The sequence below is a fragment of the Schistocerca serialis genome, chromosome 3, assembly GCF_023864345.2.
Source record: "Schistocerca serialis cubense isolate TAMUIC-IGC-003099 chromosome 3, iqSchSeri2.2, whole genome shotgun sequence".
NCBI lineage: Eukaryota > Metazoa > Arthropoda > Insecta > Orthoptera > Acrididae > Schistocerca > Schistocerca serialis.
This window is the reverse complement of record NC_064640.1, coordinates 281,737,565-281,753,007: the sequence shown is the minus strand read 5'-3', so window position 1 is coordinate 281,753,007 and position 15,443 is coordinate 281,737,565. Positions and strand designations below refer to the sequence as shown.

General features: G+C 43.9%; 1 protein-coding gene across 1 annotated transcript in view; it reads right to left on the bottom strand.

Moving 5' to 3' along the window:
* LOC126470788 (glutamate receptor ionotropic, kainate 2-like) overlaps positions 1–14,370 on the bottom strand; it is a 269,284-nt gene extending 254,914 nt beyond the window's left edge. Inside the window, exons 1-2 of the mRNA XM_050098798.1 lie at positions 14,365–14,370; positions 11,925–12,012 (exon numbers count right to left, since the gene is read on the bottom strand). Of these exons, the coding sequence (XP_049954755.1) occupies positions 11,925–12,012; positions 14,365–14,370 (94 nt within the window). The remainder of the gene's footprint in view (positions 1–11,924; positions 12,013–14,364) is intronic.
* Between the last annotated feature and the right edge of the window lie 1,073 nt (positions 14,371–15,443).

Below are 15,443 nucleotides of genomic sequence, written 5' to 3'. Positions count from 1 at the left end.
AACGAAAGGCCGGCGGAGCGCCTGGCAGCAGAGCATCCCGGCGAAACTGAGGACGGCCGGGAGCAGCGACTCACGGATGAAGCGTCAGACGAAACGCACCGGGGTGGAGAGGGGGATAGAGACTTCTTCTTGGAGGCCTTCTTGGAAGGCCGAGGAGGCACAGGGATGGTGGGCTGGACCCGAAGAAGGTCCTCACGTGCGGGGTCTGTTGTGGAACGCCGGACCTCGGAAGCTGGGGTCCGGAACGTTTCCCTGATGGATGCCTGAGAAGAGGATCGCTTCTCAGGTGGCGTGGGGGGAGGAGGAGGAGGAGGAAGGGTGACCCCTGGGGCAGAGGGGGTGGGGACCACAGGGGAGGAGGATTTGGAAGGGAGGGATTTGGGAGGCGGAGGCAGAGCCCCCTGATGGGTGGAGGAGGCGGAGGGGGACAGGATAGGGGTGAGGATACCGCGGAAGGAGTGGACACAACTGAGGCAAACGAAGTGGTCAATGGCACGGGATGAAGGCGGTCATATTTCTTCCTGGCCTCAGAATAAGAGAGCCGATCCAAAGTTTTGATTTCTTGTATCTTCTTCTCCTTCTGATAGGCGGGGCAGTCTGAGGATCTAGGCGAGTGGACGCCAGGACAATTAAAGCACCGAGGTGGTGGGGTGCATGTATGTTCCTCACGAAGAGGACGTCCACAATCGCCACAAAGGGGCTCAGCCTCACACCGTGACGACATGTGCCCAAAGCGCAAACACCTAAAACAGCGCATAGGAGGCGGGACGTAAGGTCGCACGTCGCACCGGTAGCACATCACCTTTACCTTCTCCGGGAGAACGTCCCCCTCGAAGGCGAGGATAAAGGCCCCGGTGTCGATGCGACGGTCTTTGGGGTCGCGCTGGACTCGCCGGACGAAATGCACACCGCGGCGCTCCAGGTTGGCCCTGAGCTCCTCATCAGATTGTAGCAGGAGGTCACGATGAAAAATAACCCCCTGCGTCCTATTTAGTGCCAGATGTGGGACAATGGCTACTGGGATGTCCCCTAGGCCGTCGCACGCCTGGAGCGCCGCCGACTGTGTGGCGGAGGTGGTCTTGATAAGAACAGACCCTGATCGCATCTTGCTGAGAGCCTCGATTTCCCCGAAGACGTCCTCAATGTGCTGAACAAAGAACATGGGCTTGGAGGTGGCGAACGTCCCCCCATCGGTTCGAGAACAGACCAAATAGCGGGGGAAGTACTTCGCCCCAAGCCGGCGGGCCTGTCCCTCCTCCCATGGAGTGGCCAAGGGGGAAAGGGCAGGAGAACCAGAACTAGAACTAGAAACGGTACCTTTTCTTTTGAAAGACTAGGCCGCAGAGATACGTGTTGACGTTTCATCTGCGAAACGTCCGCCCCGATACCACCCACTCCGACCAGGGGCTCTCCCCACGGGCGCCACCCAGCCGCAGCAAGGGCCACCTGGCAGGATGACCATTGCCGGGAGTCCTGATGCCCCAAGGAGACGGGCATCTACTCCTTGGCCGACGTGGGGAGGGTGCAGCTCAGGTATCGGCAGTACGATCCCTGTGTTGTCAGGGGGCTACAACCTAGAGGGTACATGACGACCCCACCACAATGGGCTGGCTACCGTGCTGGATTTCTGGTGCCATGGAAAGTCCATCATGATCACTGGTGCAGATGGAGATGCACTATGGGCGTAACTTGGACAACCCATCAGGCGTTTAGGCCCAATTTGAGGAATAGTGGGTATGGTTACAACGCCGGTGCAATGCTGAGTGCCAAGGTCTTAGTGCACTTAGGACCAGTGGTACACCATGTAAGGTGTCCTTCCCCAAAAGGCTCGTAGTTCTGTAGAATTTTGAAAAATGGAGGTCAAACCCCAAGGGGGACCATCACATAGAAGGCCGAAACGGTTGAAACTCCTTTTAGTCGTCTCTTACGACAGGCAGGAATACCTCGGGCCTATTCTTACCCCGGACCCGCAGGGGGGGCAATGCAGTGGGGATTGAGAGCATTTTACGTCGTATTCTCTGGTTGTGTTCTTCCTTTTGGCTATGTCAAAGTGCAGGGATATTTGCTCTAATCTTAGAGTCGGCAGGAACCTGCAGACTGATCACTGTTTAGAGGCAACACCAGGGAAATTTATTTAACGCCTGTGAGTTGCAAATTTTGTAACTTATCAGGCCACAAGTTGCCAACATTACGTCAGTACTAGTTACCTGTAAAATTAGTAAAAGTTTTGGACACTTCGCGAAGAACTTAAGAGTTACGTTGGGCTATGATCTAGCGTAAGAATTAATTTGTTGTATTACTGTATGTAGTGTAAGTGTACTTTTCCCAAATATTTCTTTTGTAATGGCAGAAGTAGAATCCGCAAAATGGTAGAAACATACGCTACTACAGGTGAAACTACCACTACTTTAACAGAGCGATTAAAAACGTATGAGCTGCAAAATGAAGACCTACGTAAACAAGTTGATACGTTACAAGCTGAGGTACAGTAACTGCAGTCAGGGTCGGGATAAGCTAATACCGTGTTAGGTGCACCCTCCCCTCCTGTCGATCCGTCAGCAGAAAATTTAATAATGCCTTTATCCAGGAGAAACAAAGGAAGATGTCACTATGTTAGTCAGAGATGGCTCAGCTACCGCTGAGTTGTGCAGTTACACGAATGACACATGCTTGCTAACTTATGGTTAATGGATGAAGCTAAAGCATATGTAATGTACTATCAGGCAGTTAGCAAGACATGAACATTACAGGAGCTAGCTGATGATCTCGGCTGGCGCTACCGAAAGCAAAACAGCGCGAGATTCTTTTAGGGAGAAACTGCGTAGTTTAGTGCAGAAAACGAATGAGTTGGTGGGATCTTTTCCTGATAGAAATGGAAGATTAATGTACAAACATACGAGCTGATGCAAAGAGCAGAAACTGATGCAGTTTCCTTGCGTGGAGCTGAAAATAGGGCTCTCGATGTTTTCTTGCTGGTTATCTCATCACATATGTCACACAGAGACAGGGTGGATAATTCATTGACCAGGGCCAAACTGTTAGGATCGCCACACGGTTGGAGAATGCAAATATTAAGACGAAAGGGAGTAATGGCCATCGGCTCTTCACTTCTCAGATTAAGTGTTTGATATGTTGACGTATGGACCATCTGCAGAAGCTGTGTCGCCCACCAGATTGTTATGAGAGTGGTCGCATCGGTGATAAGGCTACAGATTTCAGGAATAAGAAACAAGGAAAACATCACGATGAAAGCGTTCGTTAAACACTAACGGGAATTCATCGCTCGTCGGAAGGTATTTCCAGTAGAACGGAACGTTGCACAGACTTAACGCAGAGACAGAAATCGACTTCATAGGCGCAGTGCAGAGCAAGGAACGTAAGTTTTTAGTAGTAAGTGGTGCATATACATGTAGTTGTTAGTCTGGATCTCTTAGGCAGGAACAGATGTAGGTCTCCACGATACCGACTACGTGGCGTAAGTTACAATGACGTGAAATCATTAGGGACAACACTGTTCGGCTTTAGCATTGTAGCTAAGAGTTTTTGGAATGCATGGAAGTATTGTCAAGTATTTGTTGAAGGTTATTCTGCGATTCTCGGGCTAGACTTTCTGGATAAACGTTATGCAAAAACAGATACTTCGACGTATACAGTTTAACTCAGTGAAACTTTGTTTCCGCTGGGAACAACAACTGCAAGCAAGGCAATGTCTCAGGTACACCAATCTTGATGGCGTTGCCAAATGAACTGCAAACACGTACAGTAAAGATTGGTTCCCATGGCAGTGTACAGAAAAGTTGCTTTGAATTACCGTAGATGCCGACGTACCTTAATACATTTTGTGTGTAGTAGAGCGCCTTCGAAGGAACGAGGAATTAGATAAGATGCACTGTTTTATACTTAGAAGGGTAGCCCGCGTTAGTAATGTAAAAGGAAATTGTATGACTTTAACGAGATCTCTCTGACAAAAAAGATCGATGATTGCCAGTTTAGAAGTTCTATATGCAGGAGACAAATGAAAGGTCATTTGCCGACCAGAGCTGTAAGCAAATCATTACTGCTTCTGCATCACGTAAGAAAGCACGTCTTGCAAGGAAGTGATCGGCAAGCGATGGAAGCTTTATTACTTTGCTTCTTAGCTTTTTTTAACACAAATGGTCCTTTACCAGCGACACTTGTTACACATCTTATACCCACATTTAACAATCAATATTGCCGGCCGGAGTGGCCGTGCGGCTCTAGGCGCTACAGTCTAGAACCGCGAGACCGCTACAGTCGCAGGCTCGAATCCTGCCTCGGGCATGGATGTGTGTGATGTCATTAGGTTAGTTAGGTTTAAGTAGTTCTAAGTTCTAGGGGACTGATGACCTTAGAAGTTAAGTCCCATAATGCTCAGAGCCATTTGAACCATTTTTTAACAATCAATATTAAAGTCTATAGTAAACCATACCGTGTTCCCAACCGTTTACTGTGGTGTCACCGCCAGACACCACACTTGCTAGGTGGTAGCCTTTAAATCGGCCGCGGTCCGTTAGCATAAGTCGGACCCGCGTGTCGCCACTATCAGTGATTGCAGACCGAGTGCCGCCACACGGCAGGTGCAGAGAGACTTCCTAGCACTCGCCACAGTGGTACAACCGACTTTACTAGCGATGGTTCACTGACAAAATACGTTCTCATTTGCCGAGACGATAGTTAGCATAGCCTTCAGCTACGTCATTTGCTACGACCTAGCAAGACGCCATTATCAATTGCTATTGATATTGTAAAGAATGTACAGACAAGAGCTACGTTCAACATTAATGGATTAAAGTTAAGTATTCCACCATCTGCGTCCGTTTTTCTAAGTTCCAATTTCCTTGTCCTGTTCCAGACCTCACGCCAGCCTGCGTGAGCTTAAACACATGCCTTTCGGGTTCCTCTCTTCATACGGGTTGGCTCTCCTGCCAATCCACAACATTTACAACTATAGATTGACTCTTATAGAGAAGATAATAGCAACCAGTCACTTTTAACAACGCTGTTTGTTTATTTAAATAGCCCCGTTACCTATTTCGAACCGACAGGTTCATCTTCAGACGTCTTGTCCACATTAACATACATTTTACATTAGCTTCCAATTTTTGTTTCCCCATCTGATGAAATACCCTTGGGATGGTGGTTCTCTACAACGAGAACAAGATATGGGACTATGTCTTTACAACTGTAATTGTGCCTCACAAAGATTTTAAATCGTTCTGTGGCACAATTTCAGTTAAAAAGACATTGTCTCACATCTTATTTTCGTTGTAGAGCCCCAATCCCAAGGAAATTTCATCACTTGGGAAAACTAGAAGTGAAAGCTAATGTAAAATGAATATTAACGTGAACTAGCCGTCTGAAGATGAACCTGTCGGTTTGAAACCAGTAACGGCGCTATTTAAATAAATAAATCGCATTGTAAAAAGTGGCTGGTTGCTATTATCTTCTCTGTAGGAGTCAACCTGTATTTTTCACACAGCCACGGGCTCAGAACGTCAGTTTTAGACAAAATAGCGTTTACAACTATTCTTGTTTTAGAACTCTTCAGTCCGAAAACTGGTTTCATAAAGCTGTCCATTCTACTCCATCCTGTGCAAGCCTCTTCATCTTCAAATTACTACTACAACCTATTTCCTTCAGAATCGGCTTACTGTATTCATCTTTTGGTCTCTATCTACGATTTTTACCCTCACACTTCCCTCTAATACTCGATTGGTTGTGTCCTCTCAACCTATCCATTTTTATAGTCAAGTTGTCTCACAAATTTCTTGTCTCCCAATAATGTTCAGTGCCTTTCATCAGTCACATGATCCACTCGAAGCTTCAGCACTCTTCTGTAGCGCCACGTTTCAAAAGCTTTTATTCTCTTCTTGTCTATACTGTTTATTGTCAGTGTTACTCTTCCATACGTGGCTACACACTACACAAATACCTTCAGAAAAGACCTCATAACACTTAAATTTATATTCAGTGATAGTAAATTTCTGTTCTTCAGAAGCACTTTCGTTATTTTGCTGTCCAAATAGTGAAACTCATCTAGCACTTTTAGCGTTTCGTTTGTTAATCTGATTCCCTCAGCATCACCTGCTTTAATTTGTCTACATTCCCTTATTCTTGTTTTGCTTTTTGTTGATGTTCATCTTATATCCACCTTTCAAGACACTCTCCATTTCATTCAACTGCTTTTCCAAGTCTTCTGCTGTCTCTGACTGAATTATAACATCAGCACACCTCAAAGTTTACATTTCTTCTACCTGGATTTTAATTCCTACTCCAAATTGTTATCTGGTTTCAGTTACTGCTTACTCAGTGTACAGATTGAATAATATCAAGGATAGGCTACAACCCTGTCTCGCTCCCTTCTCAACCACTGCTTCTCTTTCACGCCCACCGTCTCTTACAACTGCTGTCTGGTTTCTGTACGAGTTGTAAATAGCCTATCGCTCCCTGTGTTTTACCCCTCTTACCTACAGAAATTCAAAGAGAGTATTCCAGTCAATACTGCCAAAAGCTTTCTCTAAGTTTATAAATGTTAAAAATGTAGGTTTGCCTTACCTTAACTACCTTCTAAGAGAATTCATAGTGTCATTATTGCCTCACATGTTCCTACATTTCTTCGGAATCCAAACTGATCCTCCCCGAGATCACCATTTACCAGTTTTTCCATTTTTTGTAAAGAATTAGTGTTTTGCAACCACGTCTTATTAAACTAATAGTTCGGTAACTATTAACGGAAGAATTCATTGACCAGCAACTGGCGGGTGGAATAATAGGGCATACTGTTTGTCCATGAAATGTAAATGTCATCATCATCCCAAAGAAGTCACCAGATAGCAGTAAGAAGTACAGTTCTGTTGGAATTACAGACACTTGAAAGCCAAAACCATCACTGACACATATCCTCTTCCCAACATTGCGGAGACATTGGATCAATGTAGATACTTTTCAACAAACACCCAAGAAGTGGTGATCACCAACTAGAAATAGTTCCAGACAACAGGCCGAAACTGCGTTCAGAGCACCGTCATGTCATTACCAGTATCAAGAACGCCATTTGAACTTAAAGATGCACTGGCTACATTCCAGTGATTGTTGGATGGCGGACTTCATGGATTGAAACATAAGTGTATAGTCTATCTGGATGACTACGCTGTATTTTCGAGAAATATGGGAGATATGTCAAGTGTTTAGAAGATGTATTTAATTAAAAAAAAATGCACTCCTAGATGTTGCAGAATGGAATTTTTACTCTGCAGTTGAGTGTGTGCTGATATGAAACTTCCTGGAAGACAAACTATGTGCTGTACAGGGACCCGAACCCAGGATCTTTCCCCTTCGCGGGCAACTGCTCTACCGAGTCGCCGAAGCAGGAAGCACGGCACGTCCTCACGGCACGTCCTCACACCTTCACTTCCGCCTGTACCTCATCTCTGACCTTCCAAACTTCACAGAAGTTTTCCTGCATACCTTGCGGGACTAACAATCCTGGAAGAAAGGATATAGCGGATACATGGCTTAGCCACAGCCTGAGGGATATTTCCAATATGAAATTTTTCACTCTACAGTGATTTGTGCCCTGATATGAAACTTGGTGGAAGGTTAAAACTGCTTGCTGGACCGGGATTCGAACCCACGACCTATGCCTTTCGTGGGCAAGTGTTCTACAAATTGAGTGAAGTTTGAAGGTAGAAAATGACGTCCTGGTGGAAGTAAGGCTGTGAGGAGAGATCACGAGTCATGCTTGGGTAGCTCAGTTGATGAAACACTTGCTTCCAAAGGCAAAGTCCTGGTTACGAGGCCCAGTCTGGTACAAAGTTTTAATCTGCCAAGAAGTTTCATGTCAGCGCGCCCTTCGTTACAGAGTGAACATTTCTTTCTTGAAACAATTCCCCAGGCTATGCCTGAAACATGTCTCCGTAATATCGATCCTTCCAAGAGTGCTATCCGGCAAGTCATGCAAGAGAGCTTCTGTGAAATTTCGACTGTGAGAGATGAGACATTGATGGAAATAAAACTGTGGTGACGAGTTGTGAGTAGTGTTTGGGTAGCTCAGTTAGTAGAGCGGGTCAGAGTCCCGATCCGGGATACATTTTTATTCTGGCAGGAAGGTTCAACGATACTGTTCTGTAGTGTCCTTGTCTGGAGGTATATAGTAACTTGTCTATCTGCCGTTCAGCAGAAAGAGACAAATATCAGACAAGATACTGATGAGAGTATTGTCGAAAAGTGCATCAAGTGACACCTAAGAATTATTTCAAGGCGCACATCAATGTGAGTACACAGCGTTGTTAAACTTTAGGTACTCCAGTGCCTGGTGTTCTTCTTTTCTATTTCTCTTCAGTGTAACTGTTGCTTCAAGCAAATAATAAATGGAACTGAACTAAAATCGATAATGTCCTAAAGTTCGAACATCAGTTTTGATGAACCGATTGTTATTGAATCACATGGCCAGTTACGGCAGTAGATTGTATACATCTAAAACATTGCCTGGAACTTCGGCAGTTTTCTTCTTTAATGGCAGTAATATTACACTGAAGAGCAAAAGAAACTGGTACATCTGCCTAACATCGTGTTGGGCCCCCACGAGCAGGCAGAAGTGCCGCAGCTCGACGTGTCATGGCCTCGACTAATGTCTGAAGTAGTGCTGGAGGGAACTGAAACCATGAATCCTGCAGGGGTCCATAAATCCCTAAGAGTACGATAGGGTGGAGATCTCTTCTGGACAGCAAGTTGCAAGGCATCCTAGATATGCTCAATAATGTTCATTTCTGCGGAGTTTGGCGGCCAGCGGAAGTGTTTAGACTCAAGAGTGTTCCTAAAGCCTCTATGGCAATTCTGGGCGTGTGAGGTGTCGAATTGTCCTTCTGGAATTGGCCAAGTCCGTCGGAATGCACAATGGACATGAATGGATGCAAGTGATCAGACAGGATGTTTACGTACGTGTCACCTGTCAGAGTCGTATCTAGATGTATCAGCGGTTCCTTATTACTCCAATTGCACACGCCCCACACAATTACGGAGCCTCCACCAGCTTGAACAGTCCCCTGCTGACATGCAGGGTCCATAGATTCACGAGGTTGTCTCCACACACGTGTACGTCCATCCGCTCGATACAATTTGAAACGAAACTCGTCCGGTCAGGCAACATGTTCCCAGTCAACAGTCCAACGTCGGTGCTGACGGGCCCAGGCGATGCATAACGCCTTGTGTCGTGCAGCCATCAAGGGTACACAAGTGAGCTTTCGGATCCGAAAGCCCATATCGATGATGTTTCGTTGAATGGTTCGCACGCTGACACTTGTTGATGGTCCAGCATTGAAATTTTCAACAATCTGCGGAGGGGTTGCACTTCTGTCACGTTTAACTATTCTCTTCAGTCCTCGTTGGTCCCGTTCTTCCAGGATCTTTTCCGGCAGCAGCAGTGTCGGAGGAGATTTGATGTTTTTACCGGATTCCTGATATTCACGGTACACTCGTGAAATGGTCGTACGGGAAAATCGCCACTTCATCGCTATCTCGGAGATGCTGTGTCCCATCGCTCGTGCGCTAACTATAACACCACGTTGAACCTCACTTAAATCTTGATAACCTAACATTGTAGCAGCAGTAACCGATCTCACAACTGCGCCAGACACTTGTCTTATATTGGCGTTGCCGACCGCACCACCGTATTCTGCCTGTTTACATACCTCTCTATTTCAATACGCATGTTTATACTGCTTTCTTTGGCGCTTCAGTGTATAATAATTACTAAGCATGTGGCACGGGACCTAGATAACACACAGAACAGACGTTTGTTAATACGTAAAAATTGTGGATTGCTGTATGATCATGAAACGAGAAGTCCATTAAACAACAATAAAGTTTAAAAATACATCTCCGCTCACTCAAAGCATGAAAAGTTTGTTTTGTGTATAGCATGATGTATGTGACCGCCATGCAGATATTATACACTATAATAGGTAATTTACATAACATCTGCAAGCTAATGACATAAATACAGGACATTTTAGTGGAGGAAAGCACCAGTGATTCTTTTCATGAAAGTAAATTTCGTAAATGAGTCTGCGGTCATTATGAGATTTTGACAATAAATCCACCACTTTCGCTCAATACACTTCCATTTCCTGGGAGGTTTCGGGTACTGCCATCATCAGATCAATATTTAGAGCTCGTAAAACAAAGACCAGTTTCAGTTGCAACAAAAGCTACTGTGGTTGATGTCCCGGTTCGACATAAGTGTTGCAAATGAAACTTTGTTTTACGAGTTCTTAGTTTGATCTGATGAGGGCAGAAACCGAAACATTGTAATAAATGAAGATATATTTATCGATTAAGGTGACTTCACTCCCAAAAAAGTGACTATACTTGTATGTTGTATGCATCGTTCTTGTAAATTAGTGTCACCGTGCATGCCGAGAAGTACTATATTTCGTTAGATTTATCTAATCTTATGGATAGGGCCCCCCTTGCCGGGCAAGCCGTTCGCGGGGTGCCTGTCTTTTCAATGTGACACTTCTTCGACGACCTGCAGTCGATGAGTATGATAGGATAATGATGAGGACAGCACAATACCCAGTCACTGGGCTGCGAAAATTCGACGACCCAGCAGGGAATGGAACCCGGGCCCAGAGGACTGACAATCCGTCACGCTGACCATTCAGCTACCGGGGGTGGACATTTCGTTAGATGAAACGGTAGTTATCTGATGATGCAGTGATGGTGGGACAGATTTAGATCCTGAGAAAAACGCAGTTTAATCATTCGTACCCTTTAAGGAACGTGTGTACAATTATGAATTAAGCGGTCTATATATATTGAGACATTTGTGTTACAGGGCGATGTGTACTTCTGGGTAGCAAGATTAGCTCTGCGAGATATATAGTGTTTCGACTGAGCCAATTGGTGCAGAGCTTAAGTCAATGAACTCGCAGTCAGTAAGAACTGGGTTCACATCCCCATACGGCGACACAGATCTGTGTTTTCGATGGTTTCTTTGCACCGCGTGAGCAGTAAGACTCCTTTCACGCACACTATCAATATCAGAGTTTATACATCTAACAATTCCTCTCTTTTTAACGGTTTAGGCAAAGCTATTGCGATGTAATGGGTTCATTAAAGATGCTGCAGCCTCAAGTAACCTTATAGACTTTAATGTGCGTCACGATAAAGGATGACAGCCAAAACAGTTGCAGGATACAAATTTATTAAATTCTTGACCGAGGTTTCGGTATATATAAATATCCCTTCATCAGAAGTAAAAAATCTAAAATTACATCATGCAATGGAGATTAATAAAACAATTGTGCCAAAGGCGTCGTCAATAATTAAGACATCATCACCATTTGTACAACATGACTGTAGGCACAGGGTCAATGCAAATAGCTTAGCACCGGTACTTCGCCTATGAACTATTGTTTTATTAATCTCCATTGCATGATGTAATTTTAGATTTTTTACTTCTGATGAAGGTATATTTATATATACCGAAACCTCGGTCAAGAATTTTAATAAAAAATTTTATCCTGCAACAGTTTTGGCTGTCATCCTTTATCGTGAAGAATTTCAACAGTTGCTGTTCCAGCCATGTTTAAAATCTTTAATGTGCGTAGATCGTGATGATGCACTATTACCTCCTTGGGAGAAGCATATAACATCATTAGTGCCTATTTTGACTGATAGAAATTCTTGTAATTTGTAGCCTTAAGCTTTAATGAAAACTCGACAATTAAAGCACAAAAGCCAGATAGTACAGCGGATGGAGACAATGAAATGGAATGACGCATACGGTGATGGCTTAGTACTCAGCATCTGGTGAGCCTGTGCCTTCAGTTGAGTTGTCAGTATTTCCGGGAAAGCATGTGAGGAGCGTGTTGTGTGGCGCACGGCGAGCTGCGACTTACCGAGGCGCACTGCTCGCGGCAGAGGTGACAGCGCGCGGCCGTCGCGAGGTGCCAGCGCGCCGATCAATACAAACAGCAACAGCCCCGCCTGCAACACCACCACTAACAATAAGCCTATTAAGCCCCAGCAGCCCGCTGCCTACAGCTACTCTGCTATCACAGACACACACGACAAGCGTTAACTGTTAGTCTTTGCCAATGTCATTTTCACTCAATACAGTACTTGTGACTTAATTAACCCACTTTCTTATTCCGATTTCCTACTGTTAATTCCTAGTATGAACGAATTTATTTGTTTTTTTTTTTCTTCTTAAGCCTAGAATCATAATGGATGTCAGATAATGACATGATTATTTGAAAGATGCACCAGAACAGCTGTTTATAATAATTAATTTTTATTAATGACAGACTTTTTCGGCAGTCATCGCCGTTGTCAAGTAACTGCGAATATAATTTTGGTGAGACCGCGCACTGTGCTGTACTCACATCTTACGTCCATATATTGCCATTAGTGAACTGTCTTATAACTGTCAGTGTTTCGAATAAATGGTAAATGAAGTAAATATATCGCAAATGGCACGTTAATTATGGCACGACAGTAGTTTGACAGTTCTATTCTTTCGACGTTATATGGTTCAAATGGCTCTGAGCACTATGGGACTTAACTTCTAAGGTCATCAGTCCCCTAGAACTTAGAACTACTTAAACCTAACTAACCTAAGGACATCACATACATCCATGCCCGAGGCAGGATTCGAACCTGCGACCGTAGCGTTCGCGCGGTTCCACACTGTAGCGGTTAGAACCGCTCCCCCACCCCGGCCGGCGACGTTATATGTTCACAAAAATTATACAGATGAACAGTGATATCTTATTAACTAAATTTTGTCACAATTATCTTTGGTTTACATTGGCCAAACGGAAAGAAATTTTGACGTCAGATATAAAGGACACACTGGTGATATTGAGTGTGATTGTGGAGAAGTTCAGACTGTCCAGCACATGTTTCAGTGTCGACTGTGTCCAGTCTCCTGTATTGCAGAAGACCTCCATCAAGTGACAGAAAATGGGCTGGAAGTATCCAAATTTTGGTCAAAAACTATATGACAGCCGACCGAGGTGACCGAGCGGTTCTAGGCGCTTCAGTCTGGAACCAGGCGACAGCTACGGTCGCAGGTTCGAATCCTGCCTTGGGCATAGATGTGTGTGATGTCCTTAGGTTAGTTAGGTTTAAGTAGTTCTAAGTTCTAGGGGACTGATACCTCAGAAGTTAAGCCCCATAGTGCTCAGAGCCATTTGAACCATTTGAACTATATGACACGTTGCCTACGCATCTGCGTAAACACCAGAGGCGGAAATAAATGCAACAACCAAAGACAGTAGTGACAAAATTTAGATAGTAAAATAATATCGCTGTTCATCTGCATAATCTTTGTAAACATATAACGCCATGTAACATTACATGAAGTCAACGAATAGAAGGCACTCTCCACGTATACATAGCTTGAATTCATGGTATTTTATAGAACAGATTTTCGTAAGATCAGATGATGGCAGCATAAGACTATTGAAACTGGTAATTCCGGAATAATAAAACTGTCTACTGCGATCGCGGCATACGAAAATGTGTTCAGTTCTAATCATACCGATCGTCCCACAGCTCAGCAAGTGTACCTTACAAATGACCTTCACGTCTATACACGGTCTCACCAAAATTACATTCGCATGTACTTGACAATGACGATAAATGCCGAAACTGTCTATCGTTAATAAAGATTAATCATTACAAGTAGCTTTTCCGGTGCATCTTTCTAATAATCAGTTTATTCGTATTAACATTGATATCTCCCATATACGCAATTTTCTGTTGTGTGTTAACTTGGCATTCGCTAGTTTAGCCGGCCGGGGTGCCCGAGCTGTTCTAGGCGCTACAGTCTGGAACCGGGCGACCGCTACCGTCGCAGGTTCGAATCCTGCCTCGGGCATGGATTTGCGTGATGTCCTTAGGTTAGTTAGGTTTAAGTAGTTCTAAGTTCTAGGGGACTGATGACCTTAGAAGTTAAGTCCCATAGTGCTCAGAGCCATTTGAACCATTTTTTAACCATTCGCTAGTTATCTTTTTTTTTAATAAAGGGAAGACCATCATGAGTTACATGACGAAAAACGAAGACTTCATGTCTTCATTTATAAGTTTTTCGAGCGCGCTGAAAATCAAACGTAGGAGCAAGAGTCGCACTTGTTTACCACTTTCCTAGAACATTTCTGCACAGATTTTGTCTTGTACACGAATGTAGTAGAGTCACAAAACACAGCTTTTCACAAAATTAGTAGAACATGTCAACATGAAAAATAAACTGTAATCTTTGGTCAGTCTGGGAATTTAAACTTCTGCGACAATATTCTGGGCAAAATGTAAGTAAATTTACCAAATTTCACTCACATGCATATTTCAACGTCTGTAAATTGGTATTTCATTTTAGACCTGCAGCCACAATCCCTCCTAACCTTTTATCCATTATACAGAAATGAAGAGAATCATATCGCAACTTACATAAGCTCTCCGGAAAAAAATTATTAGTCACCCTCTCAACCCTAGTACACTGAAGGACTGAAAATGTTATAGTGCTGCTAAGCCATCGCAAAGTTTACTAATCCACATTTTATTCAAAGGAAGCCATAATTTATAGGTTATGCATTAGTTAATTACAATTCTTACATATACAACGGTATGTTAAATACCAATATAATAACAATGTCTTGTTGTATACTCTACTGCTATCATAAACTTTACGAGGGTTTAGTAATACAGGGTTAAAAGAACTCACTGGTTGCTTTGGGCCGGCCGATGTGACCGAGCGGTTCTAGGCCCTACAGTCTGGAACCGCGCGACCGCTACGGTCACAGGTTCGAATCCTGCCTAGGGCATGGCTGTGTGTGAGGTCCTTAGGTTGTTTAGGTTTAAATAGTTCTAAGTTCTAGGGGACTGATGACCTCAGAAGTTAAGTCCCATAGTGCTCAGAGCCATTGGATGGGTTGCTTTGAGCAATCGTCATACCTCGAACGCCTAGTTGATTCGGCCAGTGTATTTCGTTTACTGCAGAAAGATCTAGAGGACAATTACAAGTGATATATGACACTATAGCTCTTTTTTCGATTTTGGATAAGAACCGAAGAACCGCTAGTAATGGATCTACAAAAGTTGAAGTTGTTACATGACTATAAAGAGCGAAGTCGTGTACGGTTTTCAGCATTAAAATTGTGTCAGAGAGAAAGCCTATAACGTCAAAAAGCACATCCGAACTGAAAACAAATACAGTGTTGTAACACAGACTCTAAAAAAGTTTTAAAAAATATGGTTTAAGATTTCTCTTATATCTTAGAATCTAGAACAACGAAACGGAGGTGACATGATTTTATTTTGTTGGGTTTAGCGTATGTGCAGTTTCTCATTTTTTATGCTTGAAACAAGACATGAATGTAACAGCATTTGCAATCACAACCCTGTGGTCACAGACGGAG